General features: G+C 42.4%; 1 protein-coding gene across 11 annotated transcripts in view; it reads right to left on the reverse strand.

The window, feature by feature from the left end:
- Positions 1–21,078, reverse strand: part of LOC112251575 (leucine-rich repeat-containing protein 7) — a 192,318-nt gene that overhangs the window by 118,662 nt on the left and 52,578 nt on the right. For 7 of the 11 annotated variants that reach the window (XM_042322160.1, XM_042322152.1, XM_042322155.1 and 4 more), the window contains exon 1: positions 5,390–6,008. The exons of 1 other annotated variant lie outside the window; for it this stretch is intronic. In XM_042322160.1, coding sequence (XP_042178094.1) covers positions 5,390–5,414 — 25 coding nt within the window. In that variant the 5' untranslated portion in view covers positions 5,415–6,008. Of the gene's footprint in view, positions 1–5,389; positions 6,010–21,078 lie in introns of those variants that run through there. 3 more of the 11 variants (XM_042322161.1, XM_042322159.1, XM_042322156.1) reach the window with 1 other exon arrangement.

Raw genomic sequence — 21,078 nt, forward strand, 5'->3', positions numbered from 1 at the left:
GGATGCCAAGCAGATGCCATACCAGGTGGTGATGTAACCGGTCAGGATGCTCTCGATGGTGCAGCTGTAGACATTTTTTGGGATCTGGGGACCCATGCCAAATCTTTTCATTCTCCTGAGAGTGAAAAGGTGTTGTTATGCCCTCTTCACGACTGACCTGTTGTGTTTGGACCATGATAGTCTGTTGGTAATGTGGACACCAAGGAGGTTGAAACTCTTGACCCGGTCCACTGCAGCCACGTCAATGTTAATGGGGGCCTGTTTGAACCTCCTTTTCCTGTAGTTCACGATAAGCTCCTTTGTCTTGATCACATTGAGGGAGAGGTTGTTGTCCTGGAAGCACACTGCCTGGTCTCTGACCTCCTCCCTCTAGGCTTTCTCACCGTTGTCGGTGATCAGGCCTACCACTGTTGGGTCATCAGCAAAGTTAATGATTGTGTTGGAGTCGTGTTGGCCACGCAGTCGTGGGTGAACAGGGAGTACAGGAGGGGACTAAGCACTCATCCCTGAGGGGCCCCAGTGTTGAAGATCAGCGTGGCAGATGTGTTGTTGCCTACCCTTACCACCTGGGAGCGGCCTGTCAGGAAGTCCTGGATCCAGTTGCAGAGGGAGGTGTTTAGTCCCAGGGTCCTTAGCTTGGTGATGAGCTTAGTGGGCACTATAGTGTTGAACGCTGAGTTATAGTCAATGAATAGCATTCTCACATAGGTGTTCCTTTTGTCCAGGTGTGAAAGGGCAGTGTGGAGTGCAGGAGAGATTGCATCATCTGTGGATCTGTTGGGGCGGTATGGGAATTGGAGTGGGTCTAGGGTTTCCAGAATGATGGTGTTGATGTGAGCCATGTCCAGCCTTTCAAAGCACTTAATGGCTACCGACGTTGGTGCTACGGGGCGGTAGTCATTTTGGCAGGTTATCTTCGCTTTCTTGGGCACAGGGACTATGGTGGTCTGCTTGAAACATGTAGGTATTACAGACTGGGTCAGGGAGAGGTTGAAAGTGGACTTCAGGAAACAGCAGAGGGAACACCCCCCTATCAACATTGATGGAACAGTAGTGGAGAGGGTAGTAAGTTTTAAGTTCCTCGGCATACACATCACAGACAAACGGAATTGGTCCACCCACACAGACAGCATCGTGAAGAAGGCGCAGCAACGCCTCTTCAACCTCAGGAGGCTGAAGAAATTCGGCTTGTCACCAAAAGCACTCACAAACTTCTACAGATGCACAATCGAGAGCATCCTGTCGGGCTGTATCACCGCCTGGTACGGCAACTGCTCCGCCCACAACCGTAAGGCTCTCCAGAGGGTAGTGAGGTCTGCACAACGCATCACCGGGGGCAAACTACCTGCCCTCCAGGACACCTACACCACCCGATGTCACAGGAAGGCCATAAAGATCATCAAGGACAACAACCACCCGAGCCACTGCCTGTTCACCCCGCTGTCATCCAGAAGGCGAGGTCAGTACAGGTGCATCAAAGCTGGGACCGAGAGACTGAAAAACAGCTTCTATCTCAAGGCCATCAGACTGTTAAACAGCCACCACTAACATTGAGTGGCTGCTGCCAACACACTGACTCAACTCCAGCCACTTTAATAATGGGAATTGATGGGAAATTATGTAAAATATATCACTAGCCACTTTAAACAATGCTACCTAATATAATGTTTACATACCCTACATTATTCATCTCATATGTATATGTATATACTGTACTCTATATCATCTACTGCATCTTTATGTAATACATGTATCACTAGCCACTTTAACTATGCCACTTTGTTTACATACTCATCTCATATGTATATACTGCACTCAATACCATCTACTGTATCTTGCCTATGCCGCTCTGTACCATCACTCATTCATATATCTTTATGTACATATTCTTTATCCCCTTACACTTGTGTCTATAAATAAGGTAGTAGTTTTGGAATTGTTAGCTAGATTACTTGTTGGTTATTACTGCATTGTCGGAACTAGAAGCACAAGCATTTCGCTACACTCGCATTAACATCTGCTAACCATGTGTATGTGACAAATAAAATTTGATTTGATTTGATTTGAAGTATCAGTGAAGACACTTGCCAGTTGGTCCGCGCATGCTCTGAGTATACGTCCTGGTAATCTGTCTGGCCCCGGGGTCTTGTGAATGTTGACCTGTTTAAAGGTCTTGCTCATATCGGCTACGGAGAGCGTGATCACCCAGTCGTATGAAACACTGGTGCTCTCATGCATGCTTCAGGGTTGCTTAACTCGAAGTAATCATAAAAGGCATTTAGCTCATCTGATAGGCTCGTGTCAGTTCGACGGCTGGGTTTCCCTTTGTCGTCCATAATAGTTTGCAAGCCCGGCCACATCCAACGAGCGTCAGAGCTGGTGTAGTAGGATTCAATCTCAGTCCTGTATTGATGCTTTGCTTGTTTGATGGTTTGTCTGAGGGCATAGCGGGATGTCTTATAAGTGTCCGGATTAGGGTCCCGCTCCTTGAAAGCAGCAGCTCCAGCCTTTAGCTCGGTGCGGATGTTGCCTGTAATCCATGGCTTCTTGTTGGGAAATGTATGTATGGTTACTGTGGGGACAATGTCGTCAATGCACTTATTGATGAAGCAGGTGACTGAGGTGGTGTACTCAGTGCTAATGGATGAATCCTGGAACATATTCCAGTCTGTGCTAGCAAAACAGTCCTGTAGCGTAGCATCCACGCCATCTGACCACTTCCGTAATGAGCGAGTCCCTTTTACTTCCTCCTTTAGTTTTTGCTTGTAAGTAGGAATCAGGAGGATATAATTATGGTCAGATTGGCCAAATGGAGGTTGAGCTTTGTATGTGACTCTGTGTGTGGAGTAAAAGTGGTCTAGAGTTTTTTTCCCCTCTGGTTGCACATGCGACATGCTGGTAGAAATGACGTAAAATGGATTTGAGTTTGACTGCATTAAAGTCCCTGGACACTAGGAGCAACGTTGTTTGCTTTTGGCCTTAGGCAGCGCGTTGAGTGCGGTCTTAGTGCCAGCATTAGTTTGTGGAGGTGAATAGATGGCTAATGAATACTATAAATGAAAACTCTCTTGGTAGATAGTGTGGTCTACAGCATATCATGAGGTACTCTACCTCAGGCGAGCAACACCTTGAGACTTCTATAATATTAGACATTGCGCACCAGCTGTTACTGACAAATAGAAACACACCCCTACACCGCGTCTTAACAAAAGTAGCTGTTCTTTCCTGCCGATGCACGGGAAACCCAGCCAGCTCTATATTATCCGTGTCGTCGTTCAGCCACGACTCGGTGTAACATAAGATATTACAGTTTTTAATGTCCGGTTGGTAGGATAGTCTCAATCGTAGATCATACAGTTTATTTTCCAGTGCTCATTGGCCAAAATAACTGATGGTAAAGGTGGTTTACCCACTCTCCGACGAATTCTCTCAGTCTTTTCTTCACACGAATGACAGGGATTTGGGCCTAGTCTCGGGGAAGCAGTATATCCTTTGCGTCTGACTCATTAAAGTATTCAGTTTGGATCCAGTTCGAGGTGAGAAATCGCTGTTCTGATGTCCAGAAGCTTTTTTTGGCCATAAGAGACAGTAGCAGCACCATTATGTACAAAATAAGTTACAAACAATGCAAAGAAACTAAAAACATAGCACAGTTAGTTAGGAGCCCGTAAAACGGCAGCCATCCCCTCCGGCGCCATTATGTTACTTCACTATGAAACTGTATCATTGACTGGATATCTAACCAGATCAATTCCTATAGGTTGCAACAGGATTTAGACACAAGCCGACCTGTATCAAGGCACTGCAGTATCAGTTAGAGTGACCTGCTTATGCCACTCATATGAACACCAGGAAATTCATGGTCTTCTCATTAATTGATCAATTTAAGAAACAGTTGATTTGGATTGAAATTGGATTGTACTATGGGACTACAAATAGACCCATATCCTCATTCAATTGTCTAAGATGATCAGGGTTCACCTTGAATAGCTATGATACCATAGAGGTGCAATCATGTCAATCATGAATATCAGGGACAAGTAGCCTAGGCACCTGGGGAACAAACATACAGTGGCTCATGGTTCAATATAAACATCAAGCCTGATGTAACCTATACTGTAGGTTAGTGAAAGACTAATACTGGATATACACTACCTTTCAAACGTTTGGGGTCACTTAAAAATGTCCTTGTTTTTGAAAGAAAAGCTATTTTTTTGTCCATTAAAACAACATCAAATTGATAAGAAATACAGTGTAGTCATGGTTCATCTTGTAAAACACCAGTCTCAACGTCAACAGTAAAGAGGCAACTCCAAGATACAGGCCTTCTAGGCAGATTTGCAAAGAAAAAGCCATATCTCAGACTGGCCAATAAAAATAAAAGATTAAGATGGGCAAAAGAACACAGACACTGGACAGAGGAGCTCTGCCTAGAAGGCCAGCATCCTGGAGTCGCCTCTTCACTGTTGATGTTAACTGGTGTTTTGTGGGTACTATTTAATGAAGCTGCCAGTTGAGGACTTGTGAGGCATCTGTTTCTTAAACTAGACACTCTAATGTACTTGTCCTCTTGCTCAGTTGTGCACCGGGGCCTCCCACTCAGTTTGCTCTGTTCTGTGAAGGGAGTAGTACACAGCGTTGTACGAGATTTTCAGTTCTTGGCAATTTCTCACATGGAGTAGCCTTCATTTCTTAGAACAAGAATAGACTGACGAGTTTCAGAAGAAAGTTCTTTGTTTCTGGCTATTTTGAGCCTGTAATCAAACCCACAAATGCTGATGTTCCAGATACTCAACTAGTCTAAAGAAGGACAGTTTTGTTGCTTCTTTAATTAGCACAACAGATGTCAGCTTTGCTAGCATAATTGCAAAAGGGTTTTTGAATCATCAATTATCTTTTTAAAATGATAAACTTAGATTAGCTAACACAAAGTGCCGTTGGAACACAGGAGTGATGGTTGCTGATAATGGGCCTCTGTACGCCTATGTAGATATTCCATAAAAAATCTGCCATTTCCTGCTACATTAGTCATTTACGACATTAACAATGTCTACACTGTATTTCTGATCAATTTGATGTTATTTTAATGGACAAAAAATGTGTTTTTACTTTCAAAAACAAGGACATTTCTAAGTGACCCCAAACATTTGAACGGTAGTGTATGCAATTATAATATCAATATAACCAAGTCTTTATCCAGAACTCACTGCTAGCCTATATGTGAAATGTGAACATAATCTTCATAAAACATAAGAATCTTGCAATTGGTAACAGTGATCAATTGAGTGAGGTGCAATATTTTGTTATTATATCATTTGCTCACTACATTAGATACAGTTTCTTATTGATGACATGGCTTTACAGTATCAACAATAAAATGCACACTTACGTTGTAGATGTGAGTAATTGTCCATTGGGTTGTTCTATAGAATTTATCTAAATCCAATTGTAATTCCAAAACCGGGCAGTAGCCTTCTGTGACAGGTATGTGCAGAGGTGAGTAGACTATTCAAGGAGCACCAACCCATGGTGCGGTTTTCCTTTCAGTGACAAGGAATAAATTGGTCTCTTTCAAGACAAAACAAATGAGCATCCACATGCTGACCATAACACGTTAGACTGTAAGCACATCATAAAATAGTATTCCTATTCTAATAGCAGATTTCAGGTGATAATAGGATATTGATCAAGATGCGCTTTATATCACTGTAAACCGATAGATGAACACCCAGCCATTTCTCCCCATACTTTTATCAAAGGGTTCAAAGTCATAATGCTTATCTTCTTTGTGCATACAATCCCGTTTACCGAGGTGCACAAACACGGCAAAAAAAACTCGCGATTATGCCGGGTTTGATAGATTACGCTCATTGGGTGATTCCGTCATCGAATTTCGAGGCAGGTACCGATTTGGTCCTCTGCCCTCCACGAATAATTCGATGTCCTTCTCCGTGAGAGAACTCGAAGACTTCTCACGAATGAAATCAAATGAGCGTTTCCTCCTCTCGCATCGACACGAGAGAGGAGGAGGCAGAAGAAGGGAGGTGGAGGGAGGAAATGAGGATTAGATGAAGATGGAACGAACGGGGACGCAAAAGGAGTGGTCTGTGTGCATGCGAGCGCGTGAATAAAGTGCGCGGCAGGGAAACAACTGAGATAAAATAAGACCAGAATACACCGTTCATAAAACTAGAAACTACACTCCTGTCTGACCACGGCTCCACCGCCACTCTAGAATTACTCAAGAGCTTGCCCAATGCTGTGTGTATAACCCTTCCATGTCTGTGTTAACCAACAGTGTAGCCCACTTTCAATGAAATAAAAGTCCAATATTGAGGTTTAATACAGTATTTTTTCAGCCTACTATTGCATGTTGCTTTCATCATTCCTCTTCCAGACAGAAATTTGGGCAAGCAATCTCAGCGCTCTCTATAGCAGACACACAGAGGAATGGTGAGAGCACAGATCACATTGGGCTTCTTCGGAAAGCTATTGCATCTGTAAAGAAAACTGGATTGAGGAGGGCTTGTAACCTGTTGTTATACTTAGCTGCTTTAGTCTTAATATTTTTTGGTTTAGGGACCACTGAGAAAAAACGTCAATGTTTTAAGAGGGCATAGTTTACATTGCACTGAGCTCAGAACTCAAGAAAAACACACAAAACAACGGCTTTGTTAGGATTTATTGGCACCCTTGGTTAAGATGAGCAAAAAATACTATAAAATAAAGAGCTATTTTCTATGCAAAACAAATTTGTGAAATTATATTATTTTATTCTAATACAATTGCTCATTTTTGAAAAAATTCAGAAAGATAGGGGTCAAAATTATTGACACCCCTGTTTTCGATACTCTAGCAATACTCATCGATTTTGATTAGTGCTTGGGGTTTTTGTCTTGATGGAAGATCCACTTGTGGCCAAGTGTCAGTCTCCTGGCAGAGGCATCCAGGTTTTTGGATAAAATTAGCTGGTACTTTGTAGTTCATGATGCCGTTGACCTGAAAGGGACAGTGTAGTCAAACATGCAATTTTCTTGTATTTTATATAGGCTGAGTGTACAAAACATTATGAACACCTCTTTCCATGACATAGACCAGGGGAGTCAAACTCATTCTGTGGAGGACCTACTGTCTGCTGGTTTTGGGGTTTTCATTTTTAATTTATCAATCAAAGACAAGGGAGGAGTGAAAACCGGCAGACACTCAGCCCTCTGTGGAACGAGTTTGACACATGTGACATAGACTGACAAGGTGAGTCCAGGTGAAAGCTATGGTCCTTTATTGATGTCACTTGTTAAATCCACTTCAATCAGTGTAGATGAATGGGAGGAGACAGGTTAAAGAAGGATTTTCAAAGCCTTGAGACAATTGAGACATGGATTGTGTATGTGTACCATTCAGAGGGTGAATGGGCAAGACAAAATATTTAAGTGCCTTTGAACAGGGTATGGTAGTAGGTGCCAGCAGTTTGTGTCAAGAACTGCAACGCTGCTGGGTTGTTCACGCTCAACAATTTTCCATGTGTATCAAGAAGGGTCCACCACCCAATGGTCAACCAGGCAAATTGACACAACTGTGGGAAGGAGTCCACATTGGCCAGCTTTCGACACCTTGTAGAGTTCATTGAGGCTGTTCTGATGGCAAAAAGGGGGGGGGGGGTTGCAACTCAATATTAGGAAGGTCTTCTTAATGTCTTGTACAATCAGTGTATATTTCTATTCAATGAGTTTTTAATAATACTATGAAATTGTGCAAATTATGATAATGTAATTTTAGTGTAAGATCTGTTTGAAAAGATCGCCTGAACCTTCAGTTTGTTTGGCTGGGTGGGGATTTGGACTACCTGGTGACATCAAAATTCTTGATGGAGAAATTGCATTTTGCTAAGAAGCCATTTTAGTTTATTTTTGACCATTTTAATTGAAAATAATCACAGGTACTTAATTGATACCCAGAAATGATTTTGTATTGAGATGAAAACAGCTGCATTGGACCTTTAACAAGGGCCCCAGGACCTATGGAAGCAAAATAGCCCCATAACATCAAAGATCCTCCCCCATATTTTACCGTCAGTATGAGGTACTTTTCCGCATGTGCTTCTGTTTTTCAATGCCAATCCCACAACTGGTGTGCGTGGCCGAAGCGCTCTATTTTCATGTCATCTGACCATAGCACCGGTTCCAGTCCAAGTGCCAATGCCGTTTATCAAACTCCAGGCAGTGCAACAGTCAGATGATCATAGCACCGATGGTCATCCTAATATGGGTGATTTCCATAACTCAGCTCTTGAGAGATGACTAAATCGCCTATGACTTTTCATTAGATCTCCCTCCATACATTGAAGGTCAATGATTGGAATTGTTCCATACAATGGCCAGTCAGCCTGTAAGCCACATATATATAGGATAAAGCGCTGGAATTGGGACAGAGGCATAGAGTTACTAAATGGATTACAGATGGATGGTTGAATGTTTCAAGCTATATGGATCAAGTCCAGTAATAGTAGGCTAGATTATACAGTATCTTAGGCTATTATTGGCTTCTAAATATTAGGCATCTAAATGGCTGCATGAATACCCTTCCACCTTCAGACAGGCAACATTTACTTTGGCTATGGTGTAAATACAGTCATTCCCAAATGAAGGAGAATGCTTGCCACGGGTGTGTATTGTTGTGTTGTCATCACATGCACTGCACAACATAATCAAAGGCAATTATACACCTTCATACACCAGAGAGACTATAATCCAACCCACAGCCTCTATAGTATGTTTCAACAACTAACTATACATTTCTGTTTTATGATAAAAATACCTATTGTCAAAACATGTCCATTGAAAGACTGGACTCATTTGCACACTCTCTTGATGAAATGTATGTAGAGTCAAATGTCTGAACACATTATAAAACTCAGCCTCTTGTAGAGGTATTGTCAAGTATTTTAGTGTTGCATGCAGATATTACATCCTTCTTTCCTTGGTTACTATGGAGACATTGTGACAAGAATGCCTGTAATCCAAGGGCAAATAATAATAATACATTTTCATTGCAAGGTTATCTCAAAGCTCTACTGAGGGGGAAAAATAGCATTATATACAATAAAAACAACATACATTTAGAATCAAGGCAGGTAAAGTAGTAATAGTGGGCTAAGTGGTAAATGCATTTTAGATTTGGACTAGGACTATGAAATAGACAGTCTGTAGAAGTGGGTTTTAAATCTCCTATGACTCTTCATTAGATCGCCCTCCATACATTGAAGGACAATGATTGGAATCTTTCAATACCATCGCCAGCCAGCCAGTAGGCCACAGTATATGGGAAATAGCACCTGAGTGGGGACAGAGACATGGAGTTACTAGATGGATACACACTCAGATGGATGTTGGAATGTTTCAGGCTGAGTTGACATGCACATGATGCAACATTTTTTTAAAATTCATTACAAATGTTATTCTACACACCAAAATGTATAATCATCATTGTCATACATCATACTACAGACTGTATGTCACAAATTACAATTGCTTCACAAAATCTATATACAGTAGCTTAATTTAACACACACTCTTATCTGTCTCTCCTCTCTGTCTGTCCAACCCAGTGAATACCTACAATACGGTACACTGTCAACTCTCACAGCTGTCTCTCTGTTAGATACAGCCAGAGGATGATTTTCATAATCCCGTGAGAATGATGAGCTAGTTTACTGACCGTCAGAGTGTCACTCATTATCCATAATCAATTATGAGCATGACAAATACACAGAATGCCATTAGGATGAAAATAAATATTAATATAAACAAAGTCTATGTTCTGGTTTAATGTTCAGTGATGTGCTCTGTGAGTGTGGTTGCTGCATAGGGATATTACATGATAATTAAGCTATCAAACAAGTGACATAACTGCTGTGTGAACCCTTTGTAATAACATGCACTCCATGGCCTTGTCTCCAAAGCCAAACCCCCCGTCATCACAGGCAGACATTCCCAGGTGGAACCCCAGCATGGACTACGATCGGAGAGGGTCTGTTTCAACGCTGCTTCAGAAGTGTCCGATTCAATTAGGCAGTCTGACAGCGAGTGCAGCACGACTGGAGAGACCCTCTTTGTGGGGACTAGGAAAGCTAGTTAACATTGGCAAGGCACTCCGCCAGCGTACAGCATCAGGCCTCTGCTCTCAACATCAAAGAACAGACCTGGACACGTCTTTAACGAAGCAGGCAGGGCCTGACCAATCTCACTGAGACAGTTGCAAATGAAGAACCAAATGCAAATGAAGGCAATCAGACACCTCCATGTTTTCAAGGCCCAGGGGCTGTTTGTGTCTATACTACATGGGAAATGTATTCACTAAGTGGCATAAAATATGGTTTGCTCAGATCTGGGTAACTATCTGAGATTTGTAAAGATTGCTGATTCGATATCTGTATGTCATCACTTATTAACAAGGGGTTATTTGGTTTTATTTCTGCTCTAACAGCCACCTGTGTGCTGACTGTCTATCTCCTGCCGACTGTGCAGTGTTGTGGGCAACCTTCATGGGGTAGACTGCTGTCAGAGAGGGGTGTAATGGTGATGAATGAGGTTCTGGGGAGGTATTGAGTCCATCTGTGAAATCCACTGCACTGGAAACACCAGTGGGCTTCTCAATGGACAGCACTATACAATGACATAACGCTTTTATGTCAGTGTGCTAATGGTCATTGGTGCAAAGACCTCAAAGATTGGTCGTCATGAGATGAGATGCATAGTAAGGGTCCTGTCAACCCTATATCATACATTAATTAATCACTAACATCATTCAGTCATACCAGGATCAGTTTGATAGGTCCAATAGGTGAAATAGAAAAACAGATGGAAATGACAGAATTCTTATAGTGAATTCCACTGCAGTTGCCTGTTAAGAGGTTAACAGTGTTAGTAGTACATTTTCATTGATTCTTTCCTTCCTCAAAGGCAACAGCCTACAAACAGTCCTGTTTGATTTTTCACAAATGACACCGTTATCTAATTGTTAACATAAGCATGCACACAGTCCTTAAATAAACAGATCGTACATTAAGTTGAACACATTTTAATAATACAGCTAATAGATTTGAACATGTTTCTAGTCTCTGGTGACCGTTTATCCACCTACAACTAGTAAATCTACAGTATGGTATTGCACTGGGACTGGATACTCTGAATGAATCAGAACTAGGCAATATCTTTGCATTCATTTCCTCCATCCTGACAGCTACCCCAGGCTTTAGAGAGCATTCAAGTAACTATCCAGTGAAAATCTCACATTTAAAAGCTCATATTCTGTTAACACATACATAAATAATGTTGTTGACTTATCCTATACTCGTATTTGTGGCCAAAGCATAAATTGTAGAAAAAACACAAAAAAAACCCACAAACAGTTTTTTCAAAAATGCTTGCTATTTCCTCATGGAGGATGATGTCATCCTCATGAGGAGAATGATCTGGCCAATCAGTGGTTTACTCCCATTAACATTTTTGACCGGTATACGGCCACACATTTCCATTTCCATATAGACCTCACACTCGTACAGGTTACCCACGTCCATATGCAGTGAAACATAACAAATATAAGCACCCCCTATTTGACCTTTGACCATTCTGTTGTTGGGGTACGCCCACAACATTCCAACACAGAAAACTGCTTTTTTAACATACTCAATTACAATTTTATGGAAGGAAAACTACATGTATTTCACTCATATTGTAAATAATTATAGGTCATATTTCATAGAAATCTGGAAACACTGGAGAGTAACTTTAAAAAGAACAGATTGCTTTTGTCATTTTCAATCTGTGAGAGTAATCCCACCAGAATTGCCATATCATCTTAAAGCAATTTTTACTGAGGTTGCCTGTAGTTTTAGCACAAAGGTAAACATTAAGACAAAGATCCCTAAGCTATTCAATAAAAATATAGCTGTCACTTACAATTATAGCTCTAAAATTAAATGTAGGCTACTCAAAAAAATGGGGTTTCATTTTCCACTTCCTGCAGCGCTTGCCTAGACTAATGAAACCCCATGAAACTGAGTTGCATTTTCTGCTTATGATGGGGAGGAAAGATAAGACACGGAATACATACTTAATCAAATAATCAAATATGAAAATGGACCTACTATGGCTAAACATACACAAATAATCTCCCACTCCCCCTCTTACCTCCCCCTCTCTCAGAAGTCCAAAACTTTCTCCTACATTGAACCCGAGTGTCAGCACTTCTGCTTGGATATGAATAAATGAATTAGATTATTTTCCACAGGCCCTTTCATCAGCATTTCAGACCCTCACCTTTGGGAAGGGGAAGTCAATTTGTGTCTTCTCAGTTCACTATGGCTGCAGCAGCCCAGCCTGGCTCTCGAAACCTCATCTAATTAACATTGGTGCAGTGTTGTCAATGATCAGTCCAGAAACCCTCCCAAGGACCATTAATACAGACCATTAATACAAAGGCTGAGAATCAGGCTCTGATACTTTAATACCCTCATTAATTATGATCATTTTATACCACAACTCCAGTAAGTCCCCCCTTGCAAATCAATGTTATCAATATGGGATTTATATCATTCTGGGACACACGTTTCCTTCACTGATGAACACAACACAGAGCTTCTTCTCTCATGCATAAAATGTTTACCGGCATCAAACAAAACAAGTCATTAATGTGACACATTTCCACCTCATTAATAAAACCATACAACAATATATTATAGAGTAGAATTATTACCAGGAGGCTTCAATATATCCTGTATGTATCAGTAGAGGCTCCTCAGAGGAGAAAGGGGAGGACCATCCTCCCCAGAAAATGCCATAAAAATAAAAATAATTTAACATTAAAAAAGTTATCCTTTTTAGATAAAGCTATACAAAATATGTTCACGTCACCAAATAATTTATTAAAACACACTGTTTTGCAATGAAGATCTACATTAGCTTCAACAGCACTCTGTAGGGTAGCACCATGGTGTAGCCGAAGGACAGTTAGCTTCCATCCTCCTTTGGGTACATTGACTTCAATACAAAACTTAGGAGGCTCATGGTTCTAAACCCTTACCATAGTAATTATGACAACTTCTGGAGGACATCCTCCAACCTATCAGAGCTCTTGCAGCATGAACTGACATGTTGTCCACCCAATCAAAGGATCAGAGGATGAATCTAGTACTAAAAGTATAAGCCACAGCTAGCTAGAACTGCAGTGCATAAAATGTGGTGAGTAGTTGTCTCAGCTTTGAACAGATTAATTTCTTCAAAAATGGAGGAGCAAGAGAGAGAGAGAGAGAGAGAGAGAGAGAGAGAGAGACAGCTATATTTCATAATTATTTTTTCACTTTCTTAGCTAGCAAATGCAGCTAACTAGTTTAGCCTACTGAAGCACCCAGCTTCAACAGAGAGATGCTATGTTAGCTAGCTGGCTGTGACTATCCAACACTGGAACTCTTCCAAGTAACTAATTACTAGTTACTAATGTATTGCCACCGGGGCCCGCCAGTGTAACAGATAAATATCTTACTGGCTGTACACTGTACTGCATGGTTGTAGGAGGTTTACTAACACATTACTTCTATTAGCTATGTTGACTATGACGTTACTTTAGCTAATATGGTTACAACGATGTCGAGTGTGAGTAGTGGTTATGATATGAAGGTTTGGCTTGGAAAGGTTTTTTGCCTGGTCACAGACAGCTGATGTGTTGTGCATTGAAGTCCACAAGTGAAGGGAAAGGTGAGAGGAGAAGAGGGCTTAGATGCGAGAAGGAATACAACAAGCTGTTGATATGTGGCTATGAAAGTGAACTGTTTGCGTGTGATCAGGGGTGTATTCATTCTGCCGATTCTGTCGAAAAACGAAACAGGGATAAATATACCTGAATTTGTCAAATAGAAATGCTAGTTTGCAACTGCTGGACTAATGACTACACCCTAGATCAGCTAGATGAAGGCAAGAGTGTGCAAGGCGGTATTGAATGTGTCACTGTCTGCCATATCGTTCTCTTGACCTGTGTGCACCTACGTTGTAAACTTTCTTTCATAGGTTGTTGCAATCTCATGATGGGTATATGGAAAATGTGAGTATCATGTCGTTGCCTAAACCAGTTGATGTTACATTGAACTGGGTGAATGGAATATGAATGACTGTCATTCAATATGCTGTAATAGAAATAAGGTCATGCTCATAAAAAAAATGTCCTCCCTTTTAAACGGCACTGACTGCCACTGTTATGTATGTAGCTGTATTGTTATCAAATCTAATATTATTTGTCACATGCGCCGAATACAACCTTACAGTGAAATACTTATTTACAATCCCTTAACCAAAAATGCGGTTTTAAGAAAATATTTTTTTAAAGTAAGTGATCAACGTAACAAATAATTAAAGAGCAGCCGTAAAATAACAATAGCGAGGCTATATACAAAGGGGTACCGGTACAGAGTCAATGTGCGGGGGCACCAGTGTCGAGGTAATTGAGGTAATATGTACATGTAGGTAGAGTGATTAAAGTGACTATGCATAGATAATAACAGAGAAGAGCGGCAGCGTAGAGGGGATGGGGGGGGGCAATGCAATAGTCTGGGTAGCCATTTGATTAGATGTTCAGGAGTCTTCTGGCTTGGATGTAGAAGCTGTTTAGAAGCCTCTTGGACCGAGACTTGGCGCTCCGGTACCACCTACTGTGCGGTAGCAGAGAGAACAGTCTATGACTAGGGTGGCTGGAGTCTTTGACCATTTTTAGGGCCTTCCTCTGACACCGCCTAGTAAAGAGGTCCTGGATGGCAGGAAGCTTGGCCCCGATGATGTACGCACAACCCTCTGTAGTGCCTTGTGGTCGGAGGCCGAGCAGTTGCCAAACCAGGCAGTGATGCAACCAGTCAGGATGCTCTTGATGGTGTAGCTGTAAAATCTTTTGAGGATCTGAGGACGCATGCCAAATCTTTTCAGTCTCCTGAGGGGGAATAGGTTTTGTCGTGCCCTCTTCATGACTGTCTTGGTGTGCTTGGACCATGTTAGTTTGTTGGTGATGTGGACGCCAAGGAACATGAAGCTCTCAACCTGCTCAACTGCAGCCCTATTGATGATAGGCGTGGGGGGGTGTGCTAGGTCCTCCTTTTCCTGTAGTCCACGTTGAGGGAGAGTTTGTTGTCTTTGCACCACATGGTCAGGCCTCTGACCTCCTCCCTATAGGCTGTCTCATTGTTGTCGGTGATCAGGCCTACCACTGTTGTGTCACCTGCAAACTTAATGATGGTGTTGGAGTCGTGCTTGGCGGTGCAGTCATGAGTGAACAGGGAGTACAGGAGGGGACTGAGCACGGAACACCTGAGGGGCCCCCGTATTGAGGATCAGCGTGGCGGATGTGTTGTTTACCTACCCTTACCACCTGGGGCGGCCTGTCAAGAAGTCCAGGATGCAGTTGCAGAGGGAGGGGTTTAGTCCCATGGTCCATAGTTTAATATAGTGTTGAACGCTGAGCTGTAGTCAATGAATAGCATTCTCACATAGGTGTTCCTTTAGTCCAGGTGTGAAAGGGCAGTGTGGAGTGCAATAGAGATTGTGTTATCTGTGGATCTGTTGGGGCGGTATGCAAATTGGAGTGAGTCTAGGGTTTCTGGGATAATGGCGTTGATGTGAGCCATGACCAGCGTCTCAAAGCACTTCACAGCTACAGAAGTGAGTGCTACGGGTCGGTAGTCATTTAGGCAGGTTACCTTAGTGTTATTGAGCACAGGGACTACGGTGGTCTGCTTGAAACATGTTGGTATTACAGACTGAGATATGCTCGGAGTACATGTCCTGGTAATCCGTCTGGCACTGCGGCCTTGTGAATGTTGACCTGTTTAAAGTTAAAGGTGTAAAAGGGATAGGTGAAATCCCTGGAAAAGAGGAATAATAGCTTGTGCGTCACAGGACTATGCTACATCTGTTTCCTTTTCCATTGGATTAGTGGATCATTTTAAGCTAGAAGAACAAATGAATGCCAAAGAGAGCTTCCTTAGAAAATAAAACGAGAAGTAATGCCAGCGTGAGCACAAATCCACTAACAAATCATTAAAACTCCAAAACACAACTAAACACACACACACTCAGAGTGTGTGCAATGGCGGCCTTCTCTAGCATAATGAGTGCCTTAGACCCAAAACTTGAATTGGGCCTTTCGTCAAGGGGCCTAGTGGTCTGGAAAGCAGATGAACACGTATCGTAATGCGTACTCTGAGCAGGTAAGGACAGGGACAGGGCCAGTGGTATAGAGCAGTGAAGTGGCCTAGCTGGACACTGTAATCACAGGACACAGGTCTCTCAGCCGTCTATCACTCATTGATCCCTGAACCTTGGCTCCTCCAGCCTTAAACAACCTCCCACAGAGTCCCCTCCCTGCACATGAAGATTACATCCTGGGAATACGACGGGACTGGAATCGACCACATTGTCGGGGGAATGTATAATATATGTGTGGGTGCTGCAGCCCCGGTTAAGCATATCAAATCCTCACTGGTTCCATAGAAGTCAAAAACATTTTCCACCACGTCAATGTCGCCTACTGTACATGCCACCAGCGGCGTTTGACACACTCAGAGTGTATCTGGGGAAAATGGGTTCTGATCATATATCCAGGAAAAGTGCTGCCCCACTCTTTTACGCTACTGCTACTCTCTGTTCATCATAAATGCATAGTCACTTTAACCATATCTACATGTACATACTACCTCAATAAGCCTGACTAACCGGTGTCTGTATGTAGCCTCTCTACTTTTATACCCTCGCTACTGTATATAGCCTGTCTTTTTACTGTTGTTTTATTTCTTTACTTACCTATTGTTCATCTAACACCTTTTTTGCACTATTGGTTAGAGCCTGTAAGTAAGCATTTCACTGTAAGGTCTACACCTGTTGTATTTGTCGCACGTGACAAATACACTTTGATTTGATTTGTATTTTGAAAATATAGAAAACAAAGCGAGACTAGTATAGGAAAATATAGGAATTATTGAATACACCCTGCTGTGTTTCCTACCATAAATCTTTAAATAAATTACCACAACTAGGTGACAGTGTGTTTAAAGGAGATTTGGAGTTAAATAATGAGCACATACAGGTGTTCTTATTGCTGTGTTTGTATAATATGAAGCTAAATCAACAAAACAAACCACTTTTTAATCTTAATCTGCTTCATTTCTCAATGGGGATTGCTCTTCCCCATACTGCACATCAGTTCTACATCTGCACTGGAGAAATCTCAGCCTTGCACATCCTCACCACTTGGTTTCCCTATGGGCTCTCTGTTGCCATGGAAACCCCATCCTGTAGCTAGCCCGGTGGAGGCAGATCAAATACCTGAAGAGGAAGTGGAGGACAGATGGATTTGGAGCTAGGCCTGGAAGGATGCTCCAGCTAAGACAAATAATGACACAGAGAATCAACGCGGTTTATATGGTTTAAAGGGTTCCTCTTGGTTTACACACGTTAGAGTAGGAGATGGATTTATTAAGGGAGGGGAATGAAGCAGTGAGCTAGGGGGTTAAGTGGGAAGATACTCACTAAAAGCTGAAACATTAACAGCACCATTTCCTTGTGTCTCCCTGATGCCTTGTGAGTAATAGGTGAGGGTGTACAAAATTCTCAACCAGTGGGTTTTAAATCTGGATAGAACATGTTATGCTGTGGTGCTCCTCTTCATGTCCTCCTGCAGCTGTTACAGGGCGCATAAGGCTGAACGGTTGTGTATACGTGGAAATATATTAGCGAGGCCTGTGTCTTCACTAATCTCTGTTGTTTAAGACATTCTTCTAATTAATCTCATTGTCTGTCTGGCATGACAATTCCTTTTGGCAAGAAAACCCTTTAAGTATTCCAAGATCCATCTCTGGAGTATTCCAATGAGACCCACTCTTATTGGTCTGTTGCTATTGTTTAATGATAAGGCATGATTCATCCTATTCAGATGCAACATTTATCATCTTTTAGGCTCCATATGCGTATCATATGAAATATTTATATTGGAACGGGCAGTTATATTTAGTTTATTCTGCTCTGTCTCCTCTTTCCCGAGGAATGAAACAGCATTTGGCTGAGCAGCAGCAGCAAGGTCATCAGACATTGAGCAGAGGCTATTGAGTGCAGTGTTTATGAACACTACCCAGAGATGTGACACTTGTGCTGGGGGAGCGTTACTTCATTATGCCATCTGCAGACACAGTACATTACAGAGGAGTGCAGGGAGCTATCCGATGGCCTGCAAAGGCCTAACAAACATCATGCAAAGAAAGCAAGCTGTGGATAACATGGAGGAATTTCATGAAATATACGTTCAAACGGAGAGTGGCTCTGGGAAGAAAGGAATCAAAATGGTAGAATAGAACATCCAGTCAAAATTTGCCAAGGTTATAAGAACTATGTTGTTTTAGCTCCATGTCATCAACCAGCAGAGTGTGAGCAGTGGTGTGATTACATTAAGCACTGGATTCTAAACTGGAAGCTCTCACGCAAATAACTGAATCCACTTGCATGTGCCCCCAAATACATTTCATAGCCCTCTTGTTTGTGATGTCTGTTTGTGTATGCAGAGTATTTCTGTCATTTTCTTCAGGGATGGGTTGTGTGTGTGTCCGCCCCCAGAGCCTGATACTATAACTCAGCCAGCCTATGACAGACAGAATGTGGGGGCTGCCATACAGCAGGAAGCCATGCAGCCTCAAGAACATCACATAGATTAGAGCAGGCCTGGGCAACTCTAGTCCTCAGGGGCCTGATTGGTGTCCCACTTTTCCCCCATCCCTAGCAAACACACCTGATTTAAAAAATAATGTCATTTTCAACTGAAGATCATGATTAGTTGATTATTGGAGTCAGGTGTGTTAGCTGGGGCTGGGCCAAAAGTGTGACACCAATCAGGCTCCCGAGGACTAGAGTTGCCCAGGCCTGGATTAGAGGGTACCAGGCTACACAGTTGCCAAACGCATCGCATGTCATCTCTTTAACCAAAAACACAGAGCTCCACCATGCTAAGCTTCAATGATTACCATGTGTTAGCACTGTCTGGAGGACATATAAACATTAGAAATGTTTTCAAAAAGATACTTGATTAATTGGTTACTCTTAGTATACATTATACTGGAAATTGCATTTGAGTTATTTAGCAGACACTTTATCCAGAGAAATGTACAGTAGTGAGTGCATACATTTCTGTTGTTTTCCCCATGCTAATTGAACCCACAACCTTGGTGTTGCAAACACCATCCTCTACCAACTGAGCCATGAAGGACCACAGAAATGGTGCCTAGAGGTGCCCTCCTTTTGGAAGCAGCACGGTAACAGGCACAGTCTGCGTCAGAGCATGCCATGTTGGCATAATTAAACCAGGCCTGAGTGGCAGAGCTCTGATAGGGAAAGGTTGTCAGTGGTACTGTACATCACAGGCTGTGCCAGCTTCAGCACTGCCACACGGACAGGTCTGGCACGAAGCCAGTGGAGATGTCAAGACAACGAGAGGATGGTGAGATAGAAAGCCCAGTCCAACTGCTTCAATCGGGGTCACAATAACACCTTTCAGTGAAGAGGCATGAGTCAAGCTTCCTCTGTTCTATTACTCATTTCACTATAACGTGTTTCATTTCCTACATGTCAATTCTCAGTCAAAGATTATGTTCAGTATAAAATGTTTTATATGTCATATGCTAGGAAAATCTCATGTAGTCCAAAACACGTCCATGGAGACCCACAGCTAGCTGTGCCTGCCTGTGTATCAGCTCATGCCAGGGTTTGAGTGGCATGCCTAGGCAGGGTTCTGACATGAAGTTACAGTGTCCAGTCCTGGACGTTCAGCATCACTGAGTCTCCATAGATACACAGTCAGTCAGCTCCCATAGTGGGCTTCTTTGAACCTGGAGTGGACACTCTCTGTTGCAGCGTTGCTCAGGTCTCAAGGTCTCATCATACCAAAGCACAGATGGTTATTGGCCTGTAAATGAACAGGCAAGAAACAGATTACTGCCATGATGACCCAGTTTATCTGGTGAGTGTATCAACCTTACTACAAGCTAAATGTATCACCACCGGCTGAAGACCAATCCAGATGTCGGTCCAGTGCATGGCTTTAAGAATATAGAATGGATTATTGTCCACTTGTTTCGTTGTCCTAGAGCGTAAAGTATCGTATGGTAGCTGTCAGCTTCCTTAATCTTAAACACAAACATAACCTCCACCCAACACCTTAGCAAGAAACACATCTATCTCCTCAAATTCACATAAAGAGTGAAGAGAAAGATTAATAAAATAGTGTCCCTGTGTTACAGTGAGAGTGGCTTGCCTGCCTCCAGTGTGGGTGGTGGTAGAGAAGAGGTACAGAAAGCAGCAGTAGCAGTGAGCACATCCCCTCGCTCCAAGAGGACCCCAGCCACTCTCTGCTCTCTGTCTCTGCTGAGGTGTAGCTGTGTTCCATCTGCCACTGTTGCTATGGAGACCAGTCCCACTGATCTACATAGGAGACCGTTGGGGAAGATCTGCTAGGGCTGTTCCTATTAGCATGACTCAACGGCAGGCAGCATTACAGGCCCTGCCAACCATCCTTTCTGCCTGGCCACATGACATAGTTTTTATTTAACCTTTAACTTGACAGGGAGTCAATGCTGAGACCATGGTCTATTTCCCAGCTGAGGACGGTATAGTACCACAATACACATCAAAATACAATAAAATACACATTATTATAAACAACGAAACAATCATATAAAACAGACACATTCTTCAGTAACAATGTCCCCTAACAACCATCTGAAATGCCGTAGAGGCACCAATTCCACCATTTTGAAAGTGTATTGTAGATCATTCCACACGTAAGGTTAATGCTCATAATTTTTCTCTAGTTGGGCTGAAATTGTAAATGGGAGGTCACATCAATCCCCGTATTCTCATCACTGTTCCGAGACCTATGTTTGTTGTTGTATGGAGGAGCTGCATGGGGCAGAAGTGATGATTCAACACTGCAATTTAGAGGGAATAAGAACATCTTGTGAAATATTGATCTCATGATTGTGTACCACAGAGACATCTTTTATTG

The sequence above is a fragment of the Oncorhynchus tshawytscha genome, linkage group LG05 (genome assembly GCF_018296145.1).
Source record: "Oncorhynchus tshawytscha isolate Ot180627B linkage group LG05, Otsh_v2.0, whole genome shotgun sequence".
Lineage (NCBI taxonomy): Eukaryota > Metazoa > Chordata > Actinopteri > Salmoniformes > Salmonidae > Oncorhynchus > Oncorhynchus tshawytscha.